General features: G+C 39.4%; 1 protein-coding gene across 1 annotated transcript in view; it reads right to left on the minus strand.

Moving 5' to 3' along the window:
• Window positions 1-2,257: 2,257 nt before the first annotated feature.
• Window positions 2,258-25,477, minus strand: part of LOC106088009 (uncharacterized) — a 34,673-nt gene continuing 11,453 nt past the window's right edge. The window contains exons 3-4 of the mRNA XM_059369847.1: window positions 15,526-15,631; window positions 2,258-3,549 (exon numbers count right to left, since the gene is read on the minus strand). Coding sequence (XP_059225830.1) covers window positions 2,546-3,549; window positions 15,526-15,631 — 1,110 coding nt within the window. The 3' untranslated portion in view covers window positions 2,258-2,545. The remainder of the gene's footprint in view (window positions 3,550-15,525; window positions 15,632-25,477) is intronic.

Here is a 25,477-nt window from a genome sequence, read left to right on the forward strand (position 1 = left end):
TATCCCTATACCGGATTTAGATGATTGGAACTACGATATCACTTGCAATATCGTGCGGATGGTTCCAGACTAAATGATAACATGGATTTAACATACATATACTCTAAAGAACTAAGAAAGCGTTATCTGATCCTATAGTTTGTATCAAGCGAAAATCCTTGAAATTAACCTTCGCAAGCTCAAACCCCATCTGGGTGAGAATTCCGATTTTAAAACATTAATAACTCAGCGAATTTTTATCAAATAAAAAATCCGTTTGGTTTAAGTGACAAATTTTGTTTTCTGTACAATAAAATAATAACCAAACGCTAACCTAGATTTCCCTTAACTTTTTTTATATAAGTCTATAGATAATAAAGGGTATTTATTTATATATTTACAAATGTATTAACCTAAGAATTTAAAAATAATATAATTTTCGTTTTAAAATTTTCTCGATTCTCAGATAGATTTTTATATCTTTCAGTTGATTATTGGGTTGCCCAAAAAGTAATTGCGGATTTTTCATATAGTCGGCGTTGACAAATTTTTTCACAGCTTGTGACTCTGTAATTGCATTCTTTCTTCTGTCAGTTATCAGCTGCTACTTTTAGCTTGCTTTAGAAAAAAAAGTGTAAAAAAAGTATATTTGATTAAAGTTCATTCTAAGTTTTATTAAAAATGCATTCTCGAAAATGATATGTGTTTGTATTTGGAAATATTTAGTTCCATAAAGTTCTGGTTGCACCATTCATACAGAGTATCAAGGTCATACTGAAGATAACACTGTTAATCAGAGTCTATCGTCGATCTGAAGATTTTCATATCATCTGCATACATTAAAATATTCGAGTGCCTTAAAGTAAAAGGGAGATGGTTTATGAACAAACAAAAAAGCACAGGACCAAGATGACTACCCTGTGGAACATCTGAAGAGACAACAATTGATTTGGAAACTGCAGTACCAAATTTAACTCTTTAAGTACGTCCAGTCAGATATGATCTGATCCACTTTAGTAAAGAGGGACTGAAACCAATAAGGTATATTTTTCAGATTTTGCAGAAGGTCGTGGTTGACTTTATCAAATGCTTTACTAAAATCGGTATAGATAGTATCCGTTTGGTAGCGTTCCCTAAAGCCATCGTTGACCAAACAAGTAAATTCTAAAATATTTGTTATCGTCGATTTCAATTTCCGGAACCCATGTTGGTAGGGAGACAATATAGAAGAGATTTGATGTGAAATAGTGTCAGTCAAAATTTTCTCTAATAGCTTCGGAATAGCATTCAAAATTGAAATGCCCCTGTAATTAGAAACCTCAATGCGCTATTCGGCTTTAAAAAACGTTCTTATATTATATAGCTTCCACAGTTCCGGCAGATATCCATGCTTTAATGAACTGTTGAAATGTGTACAAAGGGAATATGAAAGAGCGAGAGCGCAATGCTTCAAAATGTTCGATGGAATTCCATCTGGACCAGGATTAAAAGTTATCTTTAGTGACCTTAAATTTTCAAGTACTATGTTTTCGCCAATTCCAGACACGGAAAGTAAAATTCAGTAAAAACAAAATTTTACGTTCCGTTTTCGTGTCAACTGTTAAATATTGAAGTTTAAAGAAATTTCAAAACCAAAAATGTATGTAAGAAAGTCTCAGTGAGAGGCCGGGTGGCAACGGCTCTTGCTTAAATACCGAGTGCCTGTGATACTCGTTGTGACAAGGCGATCTATTGGCGTCTTTTAATAACCAGCGATCGCTCTTATGGACCGGAACGAGCTTGCCGAGAATCGCTACCTCCACATACAAATGTGGCTACAACATCAGCAATAACAACTGAATTCGAAAAGTGTAAATCCCTTCCAGAATTTATTTTGCATCTATCGTTAGGGCACATAGCTCTCCCTGAAATGTTGTGTGCGTTGTAGTATAGCCCCAATCCAGTCCCTGTCTCGTGAAACCATCCTCAGTCTGCCCACAGCATCCATAGTGTACAGAAGGGAACCATGACCATATTCTGTCTTCCCGCGAGGCTCAGGGCAGTGACTGTCGACCCATATCCTCGTTGGTAAATGCCCTCTCAATATTTGAGAATGCCGCCATCGCTTACTCCATCAGATGGAGAGACGTCTCAACTTATCGCATCACTGCATGGAGGGCCGTCGTCTCCAACCTGCCCTTGAGTTATGCCTGAAGTTCTTCGACGTCAGACCCCCTCTAACCTTCAAGTCTTTTTTGTAAAAAAATTGTTGTTTTTTTTTGAAATGTCAAATGCTACATTTTGTAATAAGCATGATTGCCTCTTTACATTTACGATACATTTGTTCTACATTTACACTACATTTACGAGAGCATAACCAGACCTTAAGACTTTACAAAAAGAAATTCAGATGAACCTTATGTGCATTTATGAATGAATTCTCTACCAGCCTATAACGTGACAATGACTTCAATGGACTTAACGTCATATATAAAATATGTTTATTATTCCTTTAAAATAAAGATTACGAACTTTATTCTATATATATATGTAATTTGTTTTTAACTCTCATTTCCAGAAACCAAATTTAGGATTCTTTACTTTCCTCCGGCTTAATAACTATATCCGCTTCAACAGCCTCAGGCCAAGTGTCACAACTAGTGGTATCCACCACTTGTGACATCTCATTATTAATCATACTCTGTGCCTTACTTTGACTCTCCGTCCTATTCATCGTTGGAGGAGCATTCAAACGAGATCCCATATTGTTAGCAATTCGTTCCTTTCGAGTGCGTTTCATGTTGGTAAATTTCACATACATTTTACCCCGTTTCTCGGTACGATAATAGTGAAGTTCTTCGGTGGGAAATAACTGAAGAATCTCCAATTCAAGGGCGTGACTAACATGCAACGACAGGTGATATTCATTGCTTTCGTAGAAATCACATATAAGCTGTATCAATTGAGAACGTTGAACATTTGTAAATTCGTTGTGCTCATCGTAATACTGCATTAGGCCCATACCACGAGTTCCGGACATTTGGATAATTTGAGCTAGGCTATATGGACATTTGTTGTGTTGACTACGCAACGATGGCGTACTGCTTTGTGCGCAGGTATAGGGTGGGTCTTCTTTGGACTCCAAATAATTTGTCAGGTTTTGACTCTCTTCTGTTTCAGATAAAGGCCTTTCGGCTTTTCTAGTGCACTGTCGTTGCAGTCGACCTCTTGGGTTTGCGGGAGACGATTCTATTCTGCTGGTTTCCGTGTCCTTGTTAGATTTAGGAGAGAGTAATGAGGTTTGCGGTTCCATTCTGTTAAATTCTCCATTTTCTCTAGATTCCATGGGATTATCGATTTGTCCATTTGTCTCTGAGATTAAATTATTATTGTATCGTATTCTTTTACATCTACATGCAGCATTAACATCTGTGTCAATATCCTCGTTGTGTAGTGGTATACCAATTTTATTCCTCCAACTTTCTAAATAGTGTTCGAAGCGTATTTTTACTCCCATTTTAAAGTTTTTCAATAGCAAATGGACATGACGGTATTTGATGTGTTTCAGGTCTTCAATGGTTATGTCTTCTTCTGCAAAAAACATAAGTGAACACAAAAGAAAATAATTATTTTATTATAAATGTGAGCTTATTGATAAAATAGTAGACTCTACAGTAGTTATAAATTATACACAGAAAAAAAAAATAACTGTAAGAAAAAACCAACTATCAAATTTTATGTGAAGAATTGAATTCTCAATGAATTTTAGCATTAAATTGAAGAAATTCATTGTTGAATTAGATTTGTAGAGACTTTAAATGCAAAATAATTGAAAATTTGTGGATTGTCAACAATTTTTTTGTTGAGGTAAAATACGCGTACTGCCATGTTGCACATCAGACTCCCTGCCATTCATTATTTGCAAACCCAGGTTCGAATCCCCCAGCATAAGCATAGCGACACCACTTGGTAGAGAAGTTTTAACATGGTAGTATACCTTACAAATGTAGCCAGCATTAGTAAGGGGATAACCACAGGTGTAAATTTCACAGATGTTCACGCCGGGATTTGAACCCAGGCGTTCGGCGTCATAGGCGGACATGATAACCTCTGCGCCACGGTGGCCATGGTTTTATTATTACAATGCGAGTTATTAACAAATGACCTAGGTACTACGGACCGGAACATTAACAGAGCAGGTGCATTTTTAACTGTTCAGCCATCTCATTGAGAGATCTACCAAAGTCAAGGCTGCTTTTGGAGTTCAGCAATACATTCTACAGAGATGTAATGGATTTCTAGCCTACCACCACTTCTTTTATTGTAAGGTTTTGACTGGCAGTGGGTAGTGTTCTCAATATACCCAGTCCCTGTTTTTCAGAGCACACATCATCGTTCAGTCGGGAACCATCAGTGTTGAAGTCATCGTACCTTCTATTACCAGGGGTATTGTACTTTCAATCTGTTCGATCAGGTATAGTTGTACATTTCATTTTATCAAAAACTCAACACTGTCTGGGATATCGGACAAAGATGTGATGCACAAACAAGCCATCCTTTGGGTGCGGCTGAGTAATGAACAGTAGGTGGAGTTCTGGAGCGCAGTCCATCAGTTCAGCAGACCACAGCTCCATTTAGCATTATTGGCCTGAAAACTTCAGTATACAGCTAATACACGACAAGCGTTCCAAGCCCATAACGTTTGACAATGGCTCTCATGTAGTTGTATAGGCCAAGAGTTGCCTTTTTTGCCCTCTCCAAAATGCTGGATTTGAAATTAAGTTTCCTATACAGGAAAATATTCAGATATTTTGCGCTTTTAGCTAATGGCACATTCTCTCCTCCCAAGGAGACAGTTGCCAATGTAGGTACCCATATCTCGTGCTGAAAAAAACTGTAGAGTAGAGCGAAGAAAATTATTTTTATATTCATCTTTAGGATCAAAGGTTTGTCAAACCAACTATGTAAGTACCCTGCGAATATTTTTGATTCCCAAACAATCTCCCGCGAACCTTCTAGCTGAAGGTTACGATTGCGGACGAGCTCCCTTCGTACACGATTCCCCAGTCGTGAGGAGTTGTGTCCTCAAGACGAACCTTCTGGAAGAGTGTTTCGCGAATCTTCTACATGAGTTACTAAAAAGAAAGTTAGAAGAGTCTGGGAAAACGTTAGAGTCGCGCAATAATCGTGTGGACGAGCAACAAATGAGTATTTTGAATAATTTATAAAATACTCTTCTGGAAGAGTTGCGCATTACTCGCCTGGACGAGTAACAAATAAGTGTTTTGGAATATTTATTAAATATTGTTCTAATAGAGTTGCGTGTTATTCGCTTGAAAGATCTAAAAATGCAAATGCGAAAAAAACTTTTTTTTTTGGTAATCATATTCGTCATACTAAATACCAACCGTCATATATACCAAGTGTGAATACTGTTTGTGGTAGATGTCCTCCTAAAATAAAACATGGAATAACATTATTCAATACAAGTCCTAAACGCATCAGCAATGAAATAAAAACAATCGCGAAAAGTTAACTCTGGCGATTTATAAACAAATCTTCTGGACGATTTAAGAATAATGGGTTGCGTATTATTCGTCGCGAAGAGTTGCTAAAAATTCCGCACACGCAATGGATTAGCCAATGATATCATAGAAAAGTGTTTCGCGCGTTATACAGAAAAACAATCTATACATATATGTTAACCATTATATGCTGCATCTTAAATTTAAGTTCGAGACTTTAGCCCCTCTTTACTTGTTTTAAATAAAACCAAAGCAGAAATATAAATTCCTTCAATTGCTTCCCTGCATGTGGTGGTAAAAAGCCATGTCCCCAGGATTTCCATTAAACACTAAAGCTGCATCAGCACCAGAACCTTTCAGTAAAGAAATAACATCTCATGTTGGCATAACAAAAGCATTTGCGTTAATGAAAGGACCAATGTTGTGCTAATCGTCCAACTTAAGTAAAAAATGTTGACATAAGCCAACAACAAATTCCCGTGGTGTAATAAAGTCATTCTTTTGATAACGGGTAGGTACACATAATCCATTGCAACATATCCTCCATCTTCATCATTAAACCAACGAAAAGCAGACTGAATGAGGTTTTGCGCATGCTCCCTGCCATCATCACTGTGCTGCATAAACAACCAAACGCAAGGGTATACATTTTCAGTTACGCTTCATGGATTTTTGGGATACTTTTCATTAACCCCGTGCTGTTGTTTTTTTTTGGAAGAAATAACCAAAGAGATCACTTCAGCTTGAAATTCTTAAATGTGAATGTGGAATTTGAAGTCAGGTAAAGAGCTTGATTTTTTTTTTTTCAATTATTTTAAAATATCATCTGACAATGGTCAATGATGAGTGAATAACATTTGAGGATGTATGATTTAATAGCAGGAACAAACTTTTTAAATTAAACTGTTAGGTTAGGTTAGGTTGAAAAGAGGGTGCAGACATTATTCTGTCCGATGCCACTAAAGACATACACCTAAGTCAGCAATCGGCTTGTTGTGTTATCTTAAAAGCTAAAAAGTAACCTCGAAAAAGAAAATCTATGTTAGAAATTCCGCCCTACGTACAAAATCTAAGTTGGTTCATGTCCCCACCTAAGTGCCGATTTTACATAAGGGACTTCGTAGTCCTATGTATCCCGCAATGATACCAATAGCTATACTGACTTCCTTCTTACTTTACTTTTACTTTAACTGGCTATGACAGAATATTTGGTCCACTAGCCGAACGTAGTATAGCGTTCCAAGCGCCACAATCTTCTGCGCTCATTCTAAAATCTCTGACACCAAGTTTCGAGGTGTCTCCCACCACTTGATCTTTCCATCGGGCTTTTTGTCTTCCCGGTTTGCGTGTACGACCGTGTTTGCCTTCAAAAGACTTCTTTGCTGGAGCTTCTTCATCCATTCTGACAACATGATCTAGCCAACGCAGTCGTTGCATTTTGATGCGTGTAACTATGCTATCGTCGTCATACTGCTCGTGGTTCATACGTCGCCTATATCCTCCGTTGACGCAAACTGGTCCTTATATTTTACGAAGAATCTTTTTCTCAAATATTCCAAGCATTGCCTCATCTGCTTTCACAAGTACCCATGCTTCAGAACCATATAACAGTATAACAGGGTAGTATCAGTGTCTTGTATAGTGTAATCTTCGTCTGTCGAAAGGTGGCCTTGTTTCTAAACTGCTTACTTAGTCCAAAGTAGCATCTGTTTGCCAGTATTATTCTTCGCTTTATCTCAAAACTGGTGTTTCGGTTACGACGGTGCCGAGGTAGATAAAGTTACTGGCTATCTCAAAGTTGTAGTTCCAAACTTTCTCCATTTTCTTTATCTGCTCGGTTGTACAGGTTGTTTTGGGAGTCGAAACCATCCATTTCGTCTTATCTCCATTTACTACCAGACCCACTTTCACTGACTTCCTTTCGATTCTTTCAAAGGCAGCAGTTACTACTTCCGGTGACCGACCAATGATGTCGATGTCGTCGGCATAGGCGAGTAGCAGGTGTTCTCTTGTAATTAGCTGTTGTTGTAGCAGTGTGTTGTACACTGATGCGGCAGACCTTGCCGATCAACGACTGCATCGGGTCAATCCGGTACGTACAACCGGCTGTCATGGGATTGCTTGTGATAAGTGTGCCATATCTATTCACATCTTCATATCGTTTAATCTTCTCCAACAGGATATTAAAGAGATAACACGATAGGCTGCCTCCTTGTCTTAAACCTCGTTTGGTATTAAATGGTTCGGAGAGATTCTTTCCTATTCTTACTGAGGAACGAGTATCAGCAAGTGTCATCCTGCAGAGTCTTAATAATTTTGCAGGGATACCAAACTCAGACATGGCTTAAAATATCTTTGAACGTAAAGGAGTATCGAAGGTGGCTTTGTAGTCAACAAAGAGATGGTAGGTGTTGATTTGTCTATCTCGGGTCTTTTTCAGGATTTGGAGCAGTGTGAATATCTGGTCCAGGGTGGATTTACCAGGTCTAAAGTCGCATTGATAGGGCCCAATTATCTCATTGACTTTAGGTTTAAATCTTTCACACAGAACTCTCGAGAGTATCTGGTATGCTAGTTGGCACATTCCGTCTTCTCTCCTTCCTTGTGTACGGGACATAGTATGCTGAGGTTCCAATCATCGGGTACTCGTTCTTCTAGCCAGATTGCGCAGATAAGCTGATGCATACGCCTTATAAGCGTATCGGCTCCGGTCTTAAATAGTTCAGCGGGTAACCGGTCGGCTCCTGCCGCCTTGTTGTACTTTAGTCGGGTCACTGCTGCACATTCTATACCATCATCAGGGATTGGTTCTGCGGTATCCTCTTCGCCGCCAAAGTCGGACACTAGCAGTTGGGTAAAATGTTTTCCATATCCTCAGCATGTTATCTTCTTCCTTCCTTTCAGTAATAGCTTCGTCTTCTCTGGATCTGGATCCCCCATAGGATTTTCGCCGTTCTACAGACCGTTTCGCTGTTTCACAATGTTGCATGCGCATTCGTCGCCCACGTCCGTAACTCGGACTGCGTCAACCCGAAAGGCTTCGGTTTAACCGAGTTTAATCTCCTTCTTACACTGCAAGACTGTTCGTGACCTTACCGTCCAGGTTGTTATTGCCCTTATGGTAATTTTGCTGTCCGTAAAGATGTTCACACTTGACGTCCTCGTGATAGCACCACACCACCTCACGCATTCCGTGATCGCCCGGATCTCCGCCTGTAGGACCAAGTTATGGCCTGGCAGTCTGTTAACATAGTATTAATTGAAAAGTATTATCTAAGGTCGGCCATACTACTGCCATTACCACTTTTTCTGATTTACTTAAAGGAGTCATGTTTTATATTATCTATAAGTCCATATTCTTTATGTTATGAACATTGCACAGTTTCTTAGACCTCCACAACAGTCCTTAATGGTAAAAAGTGTGAAACAGTAAACTTTTGTCCTTTATGCATATTAAATAGATTTTCGGAGTCTAAGTTCCAAATTTAACAGTGATTACAGCTATCAGAAAATTTATTTCTCTGGGTGTAGTCTGTACAAACTCTTAGCAGAACTGGGGACACAATTTAAAATACTGAAGGAAAATCTATAGTCCGCCAATAAGCTGCAAAATTACGGTTAGAGTTGGAGGCCACCGTAGCGCAGTGATTAGCATGTCCGCCTATGACGCTGAACGCCTGGGTTTGAATCCAGGCAAGAACATCAGAACAATTTTCAGCGGTGGTTATCCACCCCTAATGCTGAAGACATTTGTGAGGTACTGTATCATTTGGTATAACAGCCATGTAAAAAACTTCTCCACGAAGATGTATCGACCCGCGGCACGCCGTTCGGACTCGGCTATAAAAAGGAGGCCCAGTTGGCATCGGGCAGGATTAAATGAACTGCACCAGATAAGGAAAATTTATGGAACAAATTCTGTGAAAAATGGAAAGGAACTGGTACAGAATCAAGATTACGCATAGTGTTCTCTAAAGACCGCCGATGATAACCGGGAGACAATTTTCCAGGCAGCCAGAATTTGTCGACTATTAGAACCGCATTAACAACAAGTGTTGCTTTTGCGAATGATCGCATTGGGGACATTGTTGGAAGGGATAAGATAGTGGGGCACAAGAAGGATATATCGAACAGTGTGTTAGTAGCGGACTTCCACGATATAGGTCTAAACGTCTGTGCCTCAGAAAGAGTATCCCACAGGACACTAAGGGAGAATTTATCAACTTGGTGATATGATTGAAAATCGTCCATTTGGTTCAATATTCTATGCATCAGAATTATCAAACTAGCATGTTGGGATAGTCAGAAGGCGGGTGTAAATGGCAACGTCTCGCAAAGGTGTGATCTTGCTGGTGATACTATCACGTTGGGTGAAGATGAATGGTTTAAATGAAAGCCAAAGTAAATTTTTCTTATGCCTGTCTCTAGGAGATATAAGATGTCGGAACTTAGACTTCCGTATAGGGGTTAAATGTAAATATGGGAAGATTCAAATCCTGTCTTTTCGAAAATGTCCAGGAAATAGGATACAGAACAAATCAGTCGTAATGCAATGTACATCTTCAACTCATGCAAAAGGTTGTTTGGAAGGAAATGACTCATAAGCGAATTCGAGAATATCCAAAGAGAGGTATACTTTGGACTGCACTTATTGATATGAGAGAAGTATTCCCTGTTCCTCAATGGGATGCACATAATAAATTTAGTGTTTAGTAGGTGTACGTTGAAATCACGGATGGCTGAGTTCTACACCTCAGGCTGATGTTGAAGCTGCGCTGAATATGTAGGATTCTTAGGTGTATATTCGAAAGGCATCCCGAAGGAAGACGGGTAAGATTCCAGTTCTATTTTAGATACACAGGAGGAGGGTCCCAGGCTTCCTGACAATTTTGAGGACGATGAGACCTCAATGATTGCCGATGGCTTCAAGAGTGATTCGACAACGGTATTTGGGTTCTACTCTGATACAATTGAACTAGATGAGTGTGGGATTCCTAGATCAGTGTTTTAAGTAAAGCTCTGTTTCTTTGCGATAGCCAATACCAAAATGCTGGGAAGAGATAATTCGCCATCACAAAATAGGATTATGATGGCAGTATGATAGCGTTGAGGGCTTTGAATTCGAGGACGGTGAGGTTAAAGTGCGTGTTTAGAATCCTTTAAAAAATGTAAGGCTCGTTACATAAGACCGATTTTGGTTCACGAATTACACTGATTGGAAATCAGAAGTATACTATTTAGAAGGGGCTCATCTTAGAGTTCTAAAGGTAGTCCAAACTGGGAAAACCGATTAATTATTATTATTGAACTAACTTAATGACTATGAGATTGAGGAGATGGAGCATTTGCTGTGTGTCTACGCTTGCATTAGTATAAGATCCTCATCTTATGGAGTTGGTTTTTCTGCGAACTAGGTGATCTTTAATAAGTGTCTCAGGGAAGATTCCTAAAAAATATCTACAGGATACATCAGGTTTTCCTCGTGTACATTTGTATTTAAACGAGCAGGGGTTCAACACAAACAGGGTAGACATTAAGGTGGGTGCGGGCTAGTGCTCCTCTGGTAGATGCCCACACGTGCCCAACTTACTCTTTTGTCTAAAGATCTGCGGTCCAGCGTCGAGCACCTTATTTCATTCTTCTCTTACGCTTCCTCCTATAGACGTGAAAAGGTGATAGACCTAAAATGGTAGTGAAGCCTTTGAAGGTCATTGATATAAAGAGCAATTAGGTCCCGAAAGTTCTGAAAGATTCGCTTAAGTAAACAGAGACCTTAATGGTGATTCGCCGCACTTTTTAGTATAAGAAAGAGTTACAGAAAAAACTTCAATAAGGCGAAAGCCACAAGAATGCCGCAGGACTAGAATGTCATTAAGGTTGAGTTCTGAAAATACAAAGGGTGAGTTAAAAGAACCCATAACAAATTCGTTATGAAGTTTTACAGGTACGTGGATGATACATGCGAGGCTTCCATGCTGCGGAAACTTCCAACCTCCATACCTAGTGCAAAAGTTTACATTCATAAAAGGCAGAGAATCTATAGCCAATATCTAATGAGAAAAAACAAAATCTACCCATGATTCACATTTCTTGGTAATCTTTTAAATGGAAACATCGCATTGGAACAGGATCGGCGTGGAGAAGAGGAAATAGTGGTTATTGACATTTGCTTTGAATTTGAACCGTCCGATTACAAAGCGGTGCGTGCTTCTAGAAATTCTTGTTTACTGACAAACAACCTCAAGTTATTAATCAAAAGACTGATTTCCGAAGAACACACAATGTGGAAGTATCGATATAACAGCGCCACACAACCCACATGTCGACAATTTTCAAGGGAAATAATAGAGTTGGATACCTTATATCTTCAATCAACACCAACACCCGCCTCTGGACATGGTCAAGCAGCTCCAAGGATGATTTTGCAGCTCCGGCCCATATATGCGAGTAATATTTCATCTTCGGCCTGATATACGTAGTGTAGATATTAAGAAGATCAGAGGGAGTGAAATACATGAATACATGTTTTGACCAACGGACATCACATTGAATCTTCATGCCCAGAACATCAAGAGCCTTTGACTGGTTGATATCTACACCGTCGATAGATATTGACGTTTATAAAGTGTCAGTGAATCGTTTGTGGGACAACAAAGAGCACTGCGTTTTGCGTGCATTAAAATCTATTCTGTCATCATCATTCGAACTCACTAAGAAATGGCCAGCAAATCCTGACAGAGTATTACGTCCATAACCCACCTCCTGTCTTCAATCTCTCAAAGACCCGGCCTATGGTCGAATGAAAATAAATGACAGAGTTTGCTGTCATTCGTGAACGAGTAGATCGGATTTGAAGTCAGACCCAGTAGAATGTTCATGAAAATAAGAAAAAGAGAGGGAGAAAGGACAGAGCCTTGTGGTACTCCTGCGGTCAATCTATTGGGTTGCCCAAAAAGTAATTGCGGATTTTTTGAAAGAAAGTAAATGCATTTTTAATAAAACTTAGAATGAACTTAAATCAAATATACTTTTTTACACTTTTTTTCTAAAGCAAGCTAAAAGTAACAGCTGATAACTGACAGAAGAAAGAATGCAATTATAGAGTCACAAGCTGTGAAAAAATTTGTCAACGCCGACTATATGAAAAATTCGCAATTACTTTTTGGGCAACCCAATATATTCGTCAGATGGGAACCCATCTACAACAACTCTTCCAGTGCGATCTCTGAAAAAACTCGATATAAATCGAGCGAAGTTATTAATGACACCAAAGCCACAATCATTGAAAGGAGTGCACCGTGCCAGACCCTATCGAATGCCTTGGAGGTATTTAGAGCCACGACTTTACTCTCCCCGAACTGGTGAATAGAGAGACTCCAACGTTCGGATTTCAGCGGAACCCATATTGTCGGTTGCTAAGAAGACCATTGGACTCTAAGTATCTCACAAGATGATAATTGAACATGCCCTCCATAACCTTGGAAAGCACTAAGCATAACGCTATTGGTCAATAATTCGCAGGGTCGATTGCCCCACCCTTTTTGGGGATAGGCTGTACTTTCGCAATCTTCCAACGCGACGGGATAACACCCACACAGTAAGCAAGGTTTAAAAGATTACGTAAAGGACAAGCGAGCGTCGAAGAACACTTGCAGTTGACGGACTTATAATGGTGTTGTGAACTGGTGGGCGGGGCTCCAAAAAACCCACTTACTGTTAAATACTCCGCCGGATCCAAATAATGTATTGCTTGTGCATCACAGCTGCATTGAGAACCACACCATCTGATGCACTGAATTTACAAATTTCTGCGATCATTGCTGTGAGGCTAAGGGATCATTCTCACTGGTCATTAGACCGCTACGGAGAGTGTTATCCTTGATACAATGGAATGGCGACAATTGGCGTAAATTTCTTCTCTAACAGCCAGACAACCATCAAATCGCAGGAGAACGTATTTCTGAATTAAAAAACCGCCCACGACTTTCACAGTTTTCTCACGAGATGACAAGAGTTCAAAATTCACCTGTTCCGGGTGCCGGGTCACAGAGATATCCCAGAGCAGACGAGCTTGCGAGTCTAGGAACAACCTAACACATTCCAGGGGATCTGGAATCTGTACTTATGCCTCTAGCGACATGTGAGCTATGTCGTCAGGATCAGGCCCGAAGGACAACGAATAATAGATTGTCACAAAGCGGGGGCTGTGAACATTCCAAGATTAAGTGGCCAAATCTAGACTTGAAGACATCTACCCCTTTACTGTCGCTGGCTAGAACAGACGTCCCAGTCATTGTGTCCGTCATGACAGGTCATCGTCTGATTGGAAAACATGCTGACAGATTAAAGGTTGCAAGCTGTGTGGGCGTTGAGGAAGAAGAGACTATAGAACCTCTGCTGTGTGACCCGCAATGCCAGTCAAAAGGAGTTCTGCTTTAGGTTCTAATGTTTTTAAAAACTTGTCTGATTTAGCGGATGTGAACATTTGCAAGTAGTTGGTCTTTTTAAAGCACTCTGGATGGTTCAAGGAAACTTTCTGCTTCTGTTCCTGTGGTATCACAATGGGCGTAAACGTCTAATGGAGTCTGATGGCAGATTTCATTTAAACCTAACCAAACGTACATATCTCTCGGCGAAGCTTCATAATTATCAATTATGTCGATAATATATAGCAAGAGGAGGCGGACGAAGCGCAAAGGATAGCATGTCCACTTATGACGCTGAAAGCCTGGGTTCGAATCCTGGAAATAACATCAGAAAAATTTTCAGCGGTGGTTATCTCCTCCTAATGCTGGCGACATTTGTGAGGTACTTTACCATGTAAAAACTTCTCCCCCCGTTATCATTGAGCTTAAAAATCAATCGGACAACAATTATTGATTTGTGAGAAGTTTGCCCCAGTTCCTTAATCGAATGTTCATGGACAAATTTGCATTTGCATAGCAAGGACAAGCCCACTAATTCAGCTCTTCAAGACATATAAGGCTACATACGAGAAACAGTATGGATTATACATCGCTTCAGCTCCTTTTTGATAAATAGTAGTTTACCATTACTCCTAATAGAGCCGATCAAAGTTGCAATCTTTGATAATGGAAGTTAGGTGGATTCTCACTAGGTGACCAAATAACCTTTTGGGGTATACTTTAAAGAACTAGGAAGGTTGTCCGATCAAGTAGCCATTTAGAATGGTAGTCACAAAGCCAGCATCGACTGACATTTAAAAATCGTCTGTTCTAGAAGGCGGACCAAAGAGTTATCGCCTATAATTAGAAGGGGACGAGCTTGCAAGACAAGGAACTTTTGTGCTATTCCAATGGAATGTGAATCTAATGATGAGTGGTGAAATCTTAACATGCAGCGATAACAAGGCAGAAGCTGTGCGGACTTTAAGGTGAGTAAACTATTGAACATCTGTTGTTGCAATGTCACTCACTAAGTAGAGAGAAATCTACTTTAAGTTGTTTTGTCTTCAACGGCTATCTCATTCCTTTGTTCTTGTGATACCACAATGTACTGCATTGTCTTAGTGAATTAGACTGCTACTATATCTTTACTTATTTCTGACACTCTGTTGGGTTTATTTCTTTCTTATTCGACCATTGGAGAAGGACATCTTATCTTCCAAATTGTTTGTAACATGAAATTCTTAAGTTCCATGAAGTTTAGAGCTCGGCTGTAATCCAGCCGAGTTTACATTTTGCTGTTTTCTTCTTATCCTTTTGTTCAGAAGGCTTTATATCGCCTGGGAAATGATATTATACAACAAACTTGGCAGTAAGAATTGTATTAAGAATTCGTCTTAATATGATTTTTTAGGAAATAAAAAAATTTTAAAGGGAGAGTACTTTTTGTTCTCTGTATTAACTAAACACTCCACATATCTTTTGTATTAACGAATAATTTGAAATTTTTTCCTAAACACTTTTGATTTTGGTTTAAAGTTATTTTTCTTGCGACAATGCTGCATAAAAAGTTTTTTTTTTAATAATTTTTACTGGCGCCGTCTGCATACACAATGCATTACTTCCACTTCACTTACCGCGAAACAAATTGTAAAGTATTTCACAGTGCCACAAAGTGAGTAACCTTTTCAAATCTGTATCCTCTGAGGAGCCCATCTTTACCATAGATACTGCACCGTAAATCTGCAAAATATGACACCAAATTCAAACAATGATAAATGAGTTTGATGCGGACGAGATAGGCGAGTGCCAGTGATGTTTGTTGACAGCGTAGCAAATTTCAAATAATCTTGAAAATTGACATTTACCTTTTCTATATGTCCGTCCTTGCACAACACTCAGGATTAACGAAAAGGGAGGATTGGTAGAGAATACCCTTGAGTTTATTCATTCATGTGGAAGAATATGAGCGAACGTTGGTCGGCAACCGACAATGTTGAACACAATGAAAGAAGTCGTTTGAAGCGAACGAAAAGGGATTTCATCACCTTAACCAAACCGAACTGAACGAATGCATAGCTTGAACTGAACCGCATTAATTTCTCCAATAACGATTATAAATATCTTCAGCAGCTTCATCAGATTTCATTAACGTGTTCGTAACGTATGGCCGCTGAGTCGTCTGTCTGGGCTCGCATACGTGTGAGAATAACTTGTTGGGTATGGCTTTGGCTATTTGCAGCATCTTTGTTGCTGTTGCTATAGCTGTAGAACTTTTTTATCATTAGAGTGCGCACAGTATTTGGTTACCTTAATGGACAAAAAAGTTTAAGTGAAATAAGTGACATTAATTAATTTTGTAGAACAGAATATTGGTCGTTTTGGTAGCTATATCCTAATATAGACCGAACTGAACCGAGACGGATGTCGAAAGGCCTATCATAAGTCGCTGTGTCAAATTTCAGCGAAATCAGATTATAAATGCACCTTTTATGGAGTCAAGACTTCAAATCGAGAGATCGGTCTATATAGAAGCTATATCCAAATCTGAAACGATCTGAGCCAAATTTAAGAGGGATGTCGAAGGGCCTAACAAAACTCACTGTCCCAAATTTGGGAGACATCGGACAATAAATGCGCCTTTTATGGGCCCAAAACCTTTAGTTGGGAGATTGGTCTATATGGCAGCTATATCCAAATCTGGACGGATCTGAGCCAATTTGAAGAACGACGTTGAAGGGCCTACCACAACTTACTGTCCCAAATTTCGGCGACATCGGACAATAAATGCGCCTTTTATGGGCCCAAACCCCTAAATCGAGAGATCGGTCTATATGGCAGCTATATCCAAATCTGAACCGATCTGAGCCAAATTGAAGAAGAATGTTGAAGGGCCTAACAAAACTCACTGTCCCAAATTTGGGAGACATCGGACAATAAATGCGCTTTTTATGGGCCCAAAACCTTTGATTGGGGGATTGGTCTATATGGCAGCTTTATCCAAATCTGGACTGATCTGAGCCAATTTAAAGAACAACTTTAAATGGCCTAACACAACTCTTTGTTCCAAATTTCGGCGAAATTGGACAATAAATGCGCTTTTTATGGGCCCAAAACCTTAAATCGAGAGATCGGTCTATATGGAAGCTATATCCAAATCTGCACCGATCTGAGCCAAATTAAAGAAGGACGTCGAAGGACCTAACACAACTCACTGACCCAAATTTCGAAGACATCGGTCAATAAATGCACTTTTTATGACCCAAAACCTTTAATCGAGAGATCGGTCTATAGGCAGCTATATCCAAATCTGGACTGATCTGACCCAAATTGAAGAACGACTTTGAAGGGCCTAACACAACTCTTTGTTCCAAATTTCGGCGAAATCGAATTATAAATGCGCCTTTTATGGGCTCAAGACTTTAAATCGAGAGATCGGTCTATATGGCAGCTATATCCAAATCTGGACTGATCTGTGGCAATTGGAAGAACGACGTTGAAGGGCCAAACACAACTCATTGTTCCAAATTTCGGCGAAATCCGGCAATAAGTACGCCTTTTATGGCCCCAAAACCAAATCTGAACCCATCTGTGCCATATTGAAGAAGGATGTCGAGCGGCCTAACTCAACTTACCGTTCTAAATTTCTGCAAAATAGGATAATAAATGAGGCTTTTCTGGGCCTATGACCTTAAATCAGCGGATCGGTCTAGATGGGGGCCATATCAAGATATAGTCCAATAAAGCCCATCTTCGAACTTAAACTGCCTATGTACAAAAAAAAAAAATCTGTTTAATCTGTTTAAAGTTTCAGCTCAATATCTCTATTTTTAAAGACTGTAGCATGATTTCAACAGACAGACGGTCGGACATGGATTTATATACTTTATAGGGTCGGAAATGGATATTTCGATGTGTTGCAAACGGAATGACAAAATGAGTATACCCCTATCCTTCGGTGGTGGGTATAATGCAAGTTATTCGTGATGGGTTTCAAACGTTTTAGTGCGATTGCATTATATTTGGCTGGAAATCACAACCCGCTCTTGCTGGCGAACTCAAACACTTAAAAGTGAACAAAATATTTGTTTTTCGTCCTATAACTCGTTATAACTCATGATAGTGGTAGCCTTGTCAAACGCCTTGGTGGTGGTCCAACAGAAACTGCAGCAACACCTGAAATGGTACCGCGAATGAAGGCTCTAAATCAACGAAATCTATACCGTAGTGGCCATCAAATGTCTAAAGAACTGAAAATATCCCGTGAAAGGGTGCAACAAATATTGAACAACAAGCTGAAGTAAAGGTCTTACATATTTGAAAAGGTAGACCATCTTACACCAAAGCAAAAAAGTTAGTCTCGAAAGAGCAATGGAGTAGCTGCGCTTGCACGAACGTGGTGGATTTTCGAACATCGCATTCTCTGATGAGAAAAATTTCCCAGTTAAAATTTTCCCAAACATTCCGTAACCCGCAAAATGATCATGCTTACTTAGGCGAGCCCACATACGAGAATTTGGGACTACAAACGGCAGCCCAAAGTCATTTTCCTTCTCAACGATGGTATGGGCAGCTGTGACTGCTGATGGCAGCTCTCTAATCGTTGTCATCGAGCCTGGTGTCAAAGTTGATGCGACTTATTATCGGTAAAACCTTTTGAAAGCACCTTTGGAGCCGTGGGCACGCAAACATTTCGTTCGCAGTTCATAGGCATAGCAACAGATGCAAAAGCAAATTTGGCCATGAACATTCCATTAAGGAACAGGGACAAACTTCTCATATATCAATGTCCGATTTAAGTTTAAGCTCAATGATAAGGGGCCACCCCACCCCCTTAATACTACTCATATAGGACGTATTTGTTGACCATTGCAGTATGGGGCTCAAAACAGAGGTATTTTATAGTACAACACGAATCTGATATATATTTTCAAGGCGAAGTCACAGAGTGGCCCCATCTCCCAAAACATCCCCCCAAAGCGATCATGTTTCCCGATTATGGAAATATGGGGCTCAAATGAAAGGTATTTGGGAGTCTGATATTAACATTCGGCACCAACTGTCTAGGGGAAGTCCCACCCCCATAACAATCCCCATATAGGACGTACTTGCTCACCATGACAATTTTGGTCTTAAAGAGAGTGGGGCCCGATATTGATTGTTTTTAGGGTCCAAACCCAATCGGACATATGCACTGACTTTAAAATGAAAGGTATTTGAGATTAGAAAGGAAATTTGATATCCCATTTTGAGGCCACTGGCAATATAGGGTTTAAATAAATGATATTTGAGAGTAGATTACGATGCTGATATATTTTCAGGGCTAAGTGCTTGGGGACCGCCCCCCAAAACAGACCTTAATCGGACATATTTACCTCCCGTGTCAGCGCGGGGCTGAAATGAAGGGTATTGAGGAGGGAATACCCATACCAATTGATATCCACTTTCGGAACAAATTCTCTGCGGGTCTACCCCTTCCCCAAAACACCCCACAAACAGAAATTATTTACTGACCATCAAAATATGGGACTCAAATAGAGCGCACAACAAGTCGATTACTGGCTTAGGTGGCATGGGGAGGATTAATATCTGCACCCAAACAACAACAAAAATTTGGTAGCAAAATCTGGGGTGGGGTGCCTAGGAGCGGCGCCCGCCCACAAAACCCACCTATAGTATTTAGAAAAATACACATCAAAATTGAAATACATTTTCAACTGAAAATCGGCAGAAATTTCCAAATTTAGAGTACTCCTCTCCAACATAGCATTATCGGGGGCAGCGGAGCAAGCCGAGCTCAGCTATCCAGTTATTTGATCTTTTCATTTTTATGCATCTGTAAACAGATTCGTACGTTAAAATACCGTTTGATTTGAGAGTATGCAAAAAATTTTGTTGTTCGTTTTTTTTTTTTAATTTTAGTCGTGGTTTTCTCGTGAGTCGTGAGTATCTCGTGAGTGCCTCGTTAGTTGGGATTTTCTCATTAGTCGTGATCATGTTTTCGCTCACTCACTCCCACGCACGAATAATTTTAATTCAATAACGGTCACACACGAGTACCAAATGGTATTAAAAAAGTTTGGCAGTGACGAAAATAATACCAGCAGGTGATGGTAAAGTACCATCTTGAAAGCCTAAACAGAATGAGGGCGTTGAGGTGCGTCGCGGAGTTGAAAAATGCAATTCCGCAAAGTAATGTCAAAAAACCAACTCGCAAAAGTTAATCAATTTTTAACTTTGTCGACTAAAAACACTACTTCATGTATGGCAGCATAGAATGACACTCGTTTTCAAGCTTCAAAGTTAAAACGATTTCAACTTTTCTGCGTTGCTTTTGTGGAATTTGTAAGCAGAGTTGCATTTTTGTAACACAAAAAACAAAGTTGCACCTTGTTTAATAAATTCTTAGGGCTACAACATTGGAATGAGAATTATTTTTGTGCGAACTAAGGACGTTTGTTTCAGTAGGAGATTTAAGATACCAACTCTCTTCTTGAAAATAAATTTAACTTTCTTAATATCCTTCTTTATTGAAAAAAAAAAAAACAAGGAACTGGTACACTGTTCGGCTTTCAAATACACATTTCCCATTGGTTGTGGCTCTGTGTGTGTGTAAGCTCGCAAAACAAACACATACAATCATTAAACAATAGCTCGGCAATGCTGTGCTTATTCGTTATGTTTTTGGCCTATGTAACTTTCATCAAATCTATGAAAGACGTTCATAAGTTGGGCATTTTTCGGTTGGTATTCAGTCATTCATTCATGAAAAAGGGATGTCTTTCCTTTCAAAAGTGAACACTAAATAGTGCTCACTCACTGCTTAAACGCATATAATTGTAAACAAACAAGGACGACGGACGGCTGGCTGCTGGCTGCTTGCTGGTTCTCCTGCTCTGTGGGAAGAAATTGGAATTGTGCCACTCTTGTTGCAGTTGCAGGACAATTTGCGAGTGGTTGTGACGTACCGTTTGAATACTTTCCTTGGGCTGTGTTTGCTTTGTGGCTTGCTAGTCGGGGTTGCTGTTCAATAAATAGCTGTAAGGACTTTTGCGGTTTTGTGTTGTGAATGTCGTTTGGCCCTTTATTTAAAGTCCTTTTGTTACACAAAAGCGATTATACTTGACACTTAGTTCATTAACAAAAGAGGGAGTCATTGTTGCTGACACTCATCCTCATCATCATCGATTGAGAAACATTTGTTAATTCGCCAAAAGACAACCGGACGGACGGTCGTACTTGTCACGTAGTTGTAGTTGTTTCTAACTTCCTATTCAAATGTACGACCCTGCCATACATTTCCATGACTTTTATGAAGTGCATATAACCATGAAGGATAAATAAAACAGTTCCACATAGAAACTCTGAGTGTGCCGCAGTGATTTGTGCATGAATGGTGGAAACAAATTATGACCGACCGTTTTATTTGTTAATAATGCAACTACCCTCTTTTTGTACAAAAATAATGCTCGTTCAATATTTTCCGGCAATTGTCAGAGATTAACAAGATGTGTTTGCTATCTAAATTGATGTATGAACATCCTTAATCTTTGTTAACAAAATAATCAAAGAAATACATGAATATAAAAAGGAAATAACAGAAGTGACTGCAACTTATAAGAAGAAAGGTGCATATATTTGATGTTTTTTTTTCCATATTTCGCTGAAAATTTGTAAAACGGCTTATCTCATGACCTTCAACATACGTGTTCAATATGGTCTGATTCGGTCTATAGCCTGTCTCAGCTCCAATATAAACCGATCCCCCTATTTAACTGCTTGAGCCCCGAAAGGCCGCAATTATTATTCGAATTGGCTGAAATTTTACGCTATGGCTTCTACTACGGTCTTCAACTTTCAATTCAATTATGGACCAAAACGTGATATAGCTCCAAAAGCATAGCAATTCTTTTCATTCATCCTTTGTTTGCCTAAAAAGAGATACCGGGAAAAGAACTCGACAAATGCGAGCCATGGTGGAGGGTATAGGAGATTCGGCCCGACCGAACTTGGCAAGCTTTTATTTGATTTTAGATAGTAGATTTTAAAGCAAAACACGTAAATAGGCATTAAGTTCGGCCGGGCCGAACTTTGGATACCCATCACCTCGGGTATATATGTAAAACACTTTTCGTCATAATCCGGTGAAAAATACATAATCTATGCACCCATAGCAGCTATATCGAAATATGGTCTGATTCGGACCAAATTCGGCAGGGACTTTGAGTGGTCTAATAAATACAAGTCACGATTCAATTTTGAAAACAAGTAAAAAGGCATTAAGTTCGGCCGGACCCAAGTTTGAATACCCACCACCTCGGGTATATATGTAAACCCCCTTTCATCACTTCCGGTAAAAATTGGATAACTTATGCACCCAAATTCGACGCGGATATTGAATGGTGTAATAAGTGTAAGTCACTGTTCAATTTTTTATTTCAAATTTCAACAAAATCTGGTAATAAATAAAGCTTTTATGAGCTTCAGACCCTTTATCGGCACATCGGTCTATATGATAGCCAGCTATATTAAAATACAGTCCGATCTTTAGCATATTTGTGTCGGATGGCGGGTGGCCTAAAACTACTTAGGTCAGATATCAGGAGGCTTAAGATAACCCTCTGTTTCAAATTGGGTAATAAATAAAGCTTTTATGGGCTTCAGACCCTTAATTGGGAGATCGGTCTATATGGCAGCTATATCTAAATATAGTCCGATCTGAACCATATTTGTGTCCAATGCTAGGAGGTGTAAAACTAGTTACTGTTTCAAATTTCAGCGAAATCGGTTAAAAAATAAAGCTTTTATGGGCTTTAGACCCTTAATCGAGAGATCGGTCTATATGGCGGCTATATATAAACATAGTCCAATCTGGACTATATTTAAGTCCTATGTTAAGAGGCGTAAAACTAGACTATGTTTCAAATTTCAGAAAAATCGGCTAAAAAATAAAGCTTTTATGGGCTTTAGACCCTTTATCCGGGGATCGGTCTATATGGCAGTTAGACCTAAATATAGTCCAATTTGATCAATATTTAAGTCAGATATCAGGAGGCTTAAGATAACCATCTATTTCAAATTTCAGCGAAATCGGGTAATAAATAAAGCTTTTATGGGCTTCAGACCCTTAATTGGGAGATCGGTCTATATGGCAGCTATAACTAAATATAGTCCGATCTGAACCATATTTGTGTCCAATGCTAGGAGGTGTAAAACTACTTACTGTTTCAAATTTCAGCGAAATTGGTTAAAAAATAAAGCTTTTATGAGCTTCAGACCCTTAATCGGGAGATCGGTCTATATGGAGGCTATATCAAGATATAGTCTGGTATAGCCCATCTTTGAACTTAACCTGCTTGTGGTCAAAAAAGAATCTATGCAAAGTTTCAGCTAAATATCTGTGTTTTTAAAGACTGTAGAGTGATTTCAACAGACAGACGGACGGACAGACGGAAGGACATGGCTAGATCTTCTTAGATTTTTACGGTGATCTGGAATATACATACTTTATAAGGTCGGAAATGAATATTTCGATGTGTTGCAAACGGAATGACAAAATGAATATACCCCCATCCTTCGGTGGTGGGTATAATTACAGTGCGATCTTTAAACAACAGGACTTCAAAGAACTTTTTAAACTTTATCTCAGTAAAAATATGCCTACATGAAAATATTTTCTTTATTTATATGGCTTCTCTGACAATTATATACGAAATGATCCATAGGAAACAAAGTATTTTAATATTTTCGCAACCAAAAAGTTTTACCCATCTAAATACACAGTCAGTTAATACAAACATACTTACATTGAAACTCCGCCCTTTGATACATATTGACTACAACTGAACCCTTATTTTTGCATTTAGCTCCACCCATTTCGTTTAATGCCTATAAGTGAATTAAATCAATGCAATGTCATTGGAATTTTTCAAGGTGATAAAGAGAAGTCAAGTTTTCTTCAGAGAATAACGCTCCAAAGCATGGTGGGATCACTTCATTTTGTGGCTATATCAATTTGTACATCTTCTGACCCGTAAAAACTTTGGCCAATGAAAGAAATCAACTTTTTGCCAAATCTTTCTCAAGAAAGCGAATAATAGAAAAGTTTTACATAGTGGATATCTATGTATAGATTTTTTTGGAAGTGAAGTACCTTGAGATAAACGGACCTTTATTACCAGGAACAGACAGGAGGTACTAGATATTACCTTTGTTTCGGAAGAAATAAGTGGTAGAATATGCGGTTGGAAAGTGTTGGATGACCACAGCTTCTCTGATCATCGTTATATTAGTTTTAGCCTTGGAGAAAATACTGGAGTAGTGGTCCCTCGGCTAAACAGAAGAAAGGCGGATTGGGATAAATTTCGGCACAAATTCTGCACCACTATCCCTTGTAGACTAGAAAATGAAGTGGAAACTACGGAGGAGGATATAGAGATAGTGGTCAAGCGGATCACGAAGGCTCTGAATGACTCGCTTATGTCAGCATGCCATAGTGCCAAGCCAAGGGGCAAACAGCGACCGCCATGGTAGACCCCAGAGCTGGTTGGTCTAAGGAAGGACTGCAGAAAACTCTTCAACAGAGCAAAAGCCACAAGAGCACCACACGATTGGTACATCTATAAGGCTGAGCTAAGAAAATATAAGGACGAGCTTAGAAAGGCTCCGAAAAAATCTTGGGTAGAATTCTGCAGCTCCGTGGAGGATACATCTGAGGCCTCTAGGCTAAGGAAGATTCTGTCCTCGAGACTTATTACGGTGTGGTATATCCAGAAGTCAGAGAATGTATGGAAAATGTCTAGTGACGAAACACTAGAACTACTCGTTGATACATATTTCCCGGGAAATTCTCCAACGAACAACGTGGCGCCAGAAGAGGTTGTCACTGATATGCATTCGTCGGAGGCCATTAGGGAGCCGAAAATCCTTTCGACGATAAGAAGTTTCGACTCCTTTAAGTCGCCAGGCCCCGATAATTTATCAACGGTTGAATTACATGCTTAGTCTGATAGACTGGTTCTCTGGCTTAGGGAGATATACTCTGCTTGTATGAGAATGTCATATATACCTGTGGGATGGAAGGACACGAAGGTCATTTTCTTTCTGAAAGCAGGAAAACCCTACCACACGAAGGCGAAAGATTTTCGTCCTATTAGTCTGTCATCCTTTATGCTGAAGTCTCTAGAGAGGTTGATAGAAACATATCTTAGGGCAAAGATCCCTGGAGATCGCCTGTCGCGGCAGCAACATGCATATAGTAAAGGCAAATCCACAGAAACAGCCCTTAACGACCTAGTCGGCTACATAGAGGGTTCTCTCGCTGCCAAGGAATATACAATGGTAGCATTTCTTGACATTGAAGGTGCTTTCATTAATGCAAAACCGACGTCAATCACGAAGGAGTTGGAGTTTCTAGGCATCAACTCTACCGTAAGAAAGTTTATTACCTACTAAAAGATGCATTACGGCAGGCTTGGGATCTGTGGATCTTAAAAGATGGGTCAGCAGAGGAACTCCTCAAGGAGGTGTACAGTCTCCTCTAGTTTGGAATATAGCCATTAACAATATATTTTTGTCCCTGGAAGAAAA

Source organism: Stomoxys calcitrans, chromosome 5 (assembly GCF_963082655.1).
Source record: "Stomoxys calcitrans chromosome 5, idStoCalc2.1, whole genome shotgun sequence".
Classification (NCBI taxonomy): Eukaryota; Metazoa; Arthropoda; class Insecta; order Diptera; family Muscidae; genus Stomoxys; species Stomoxys calcitrans.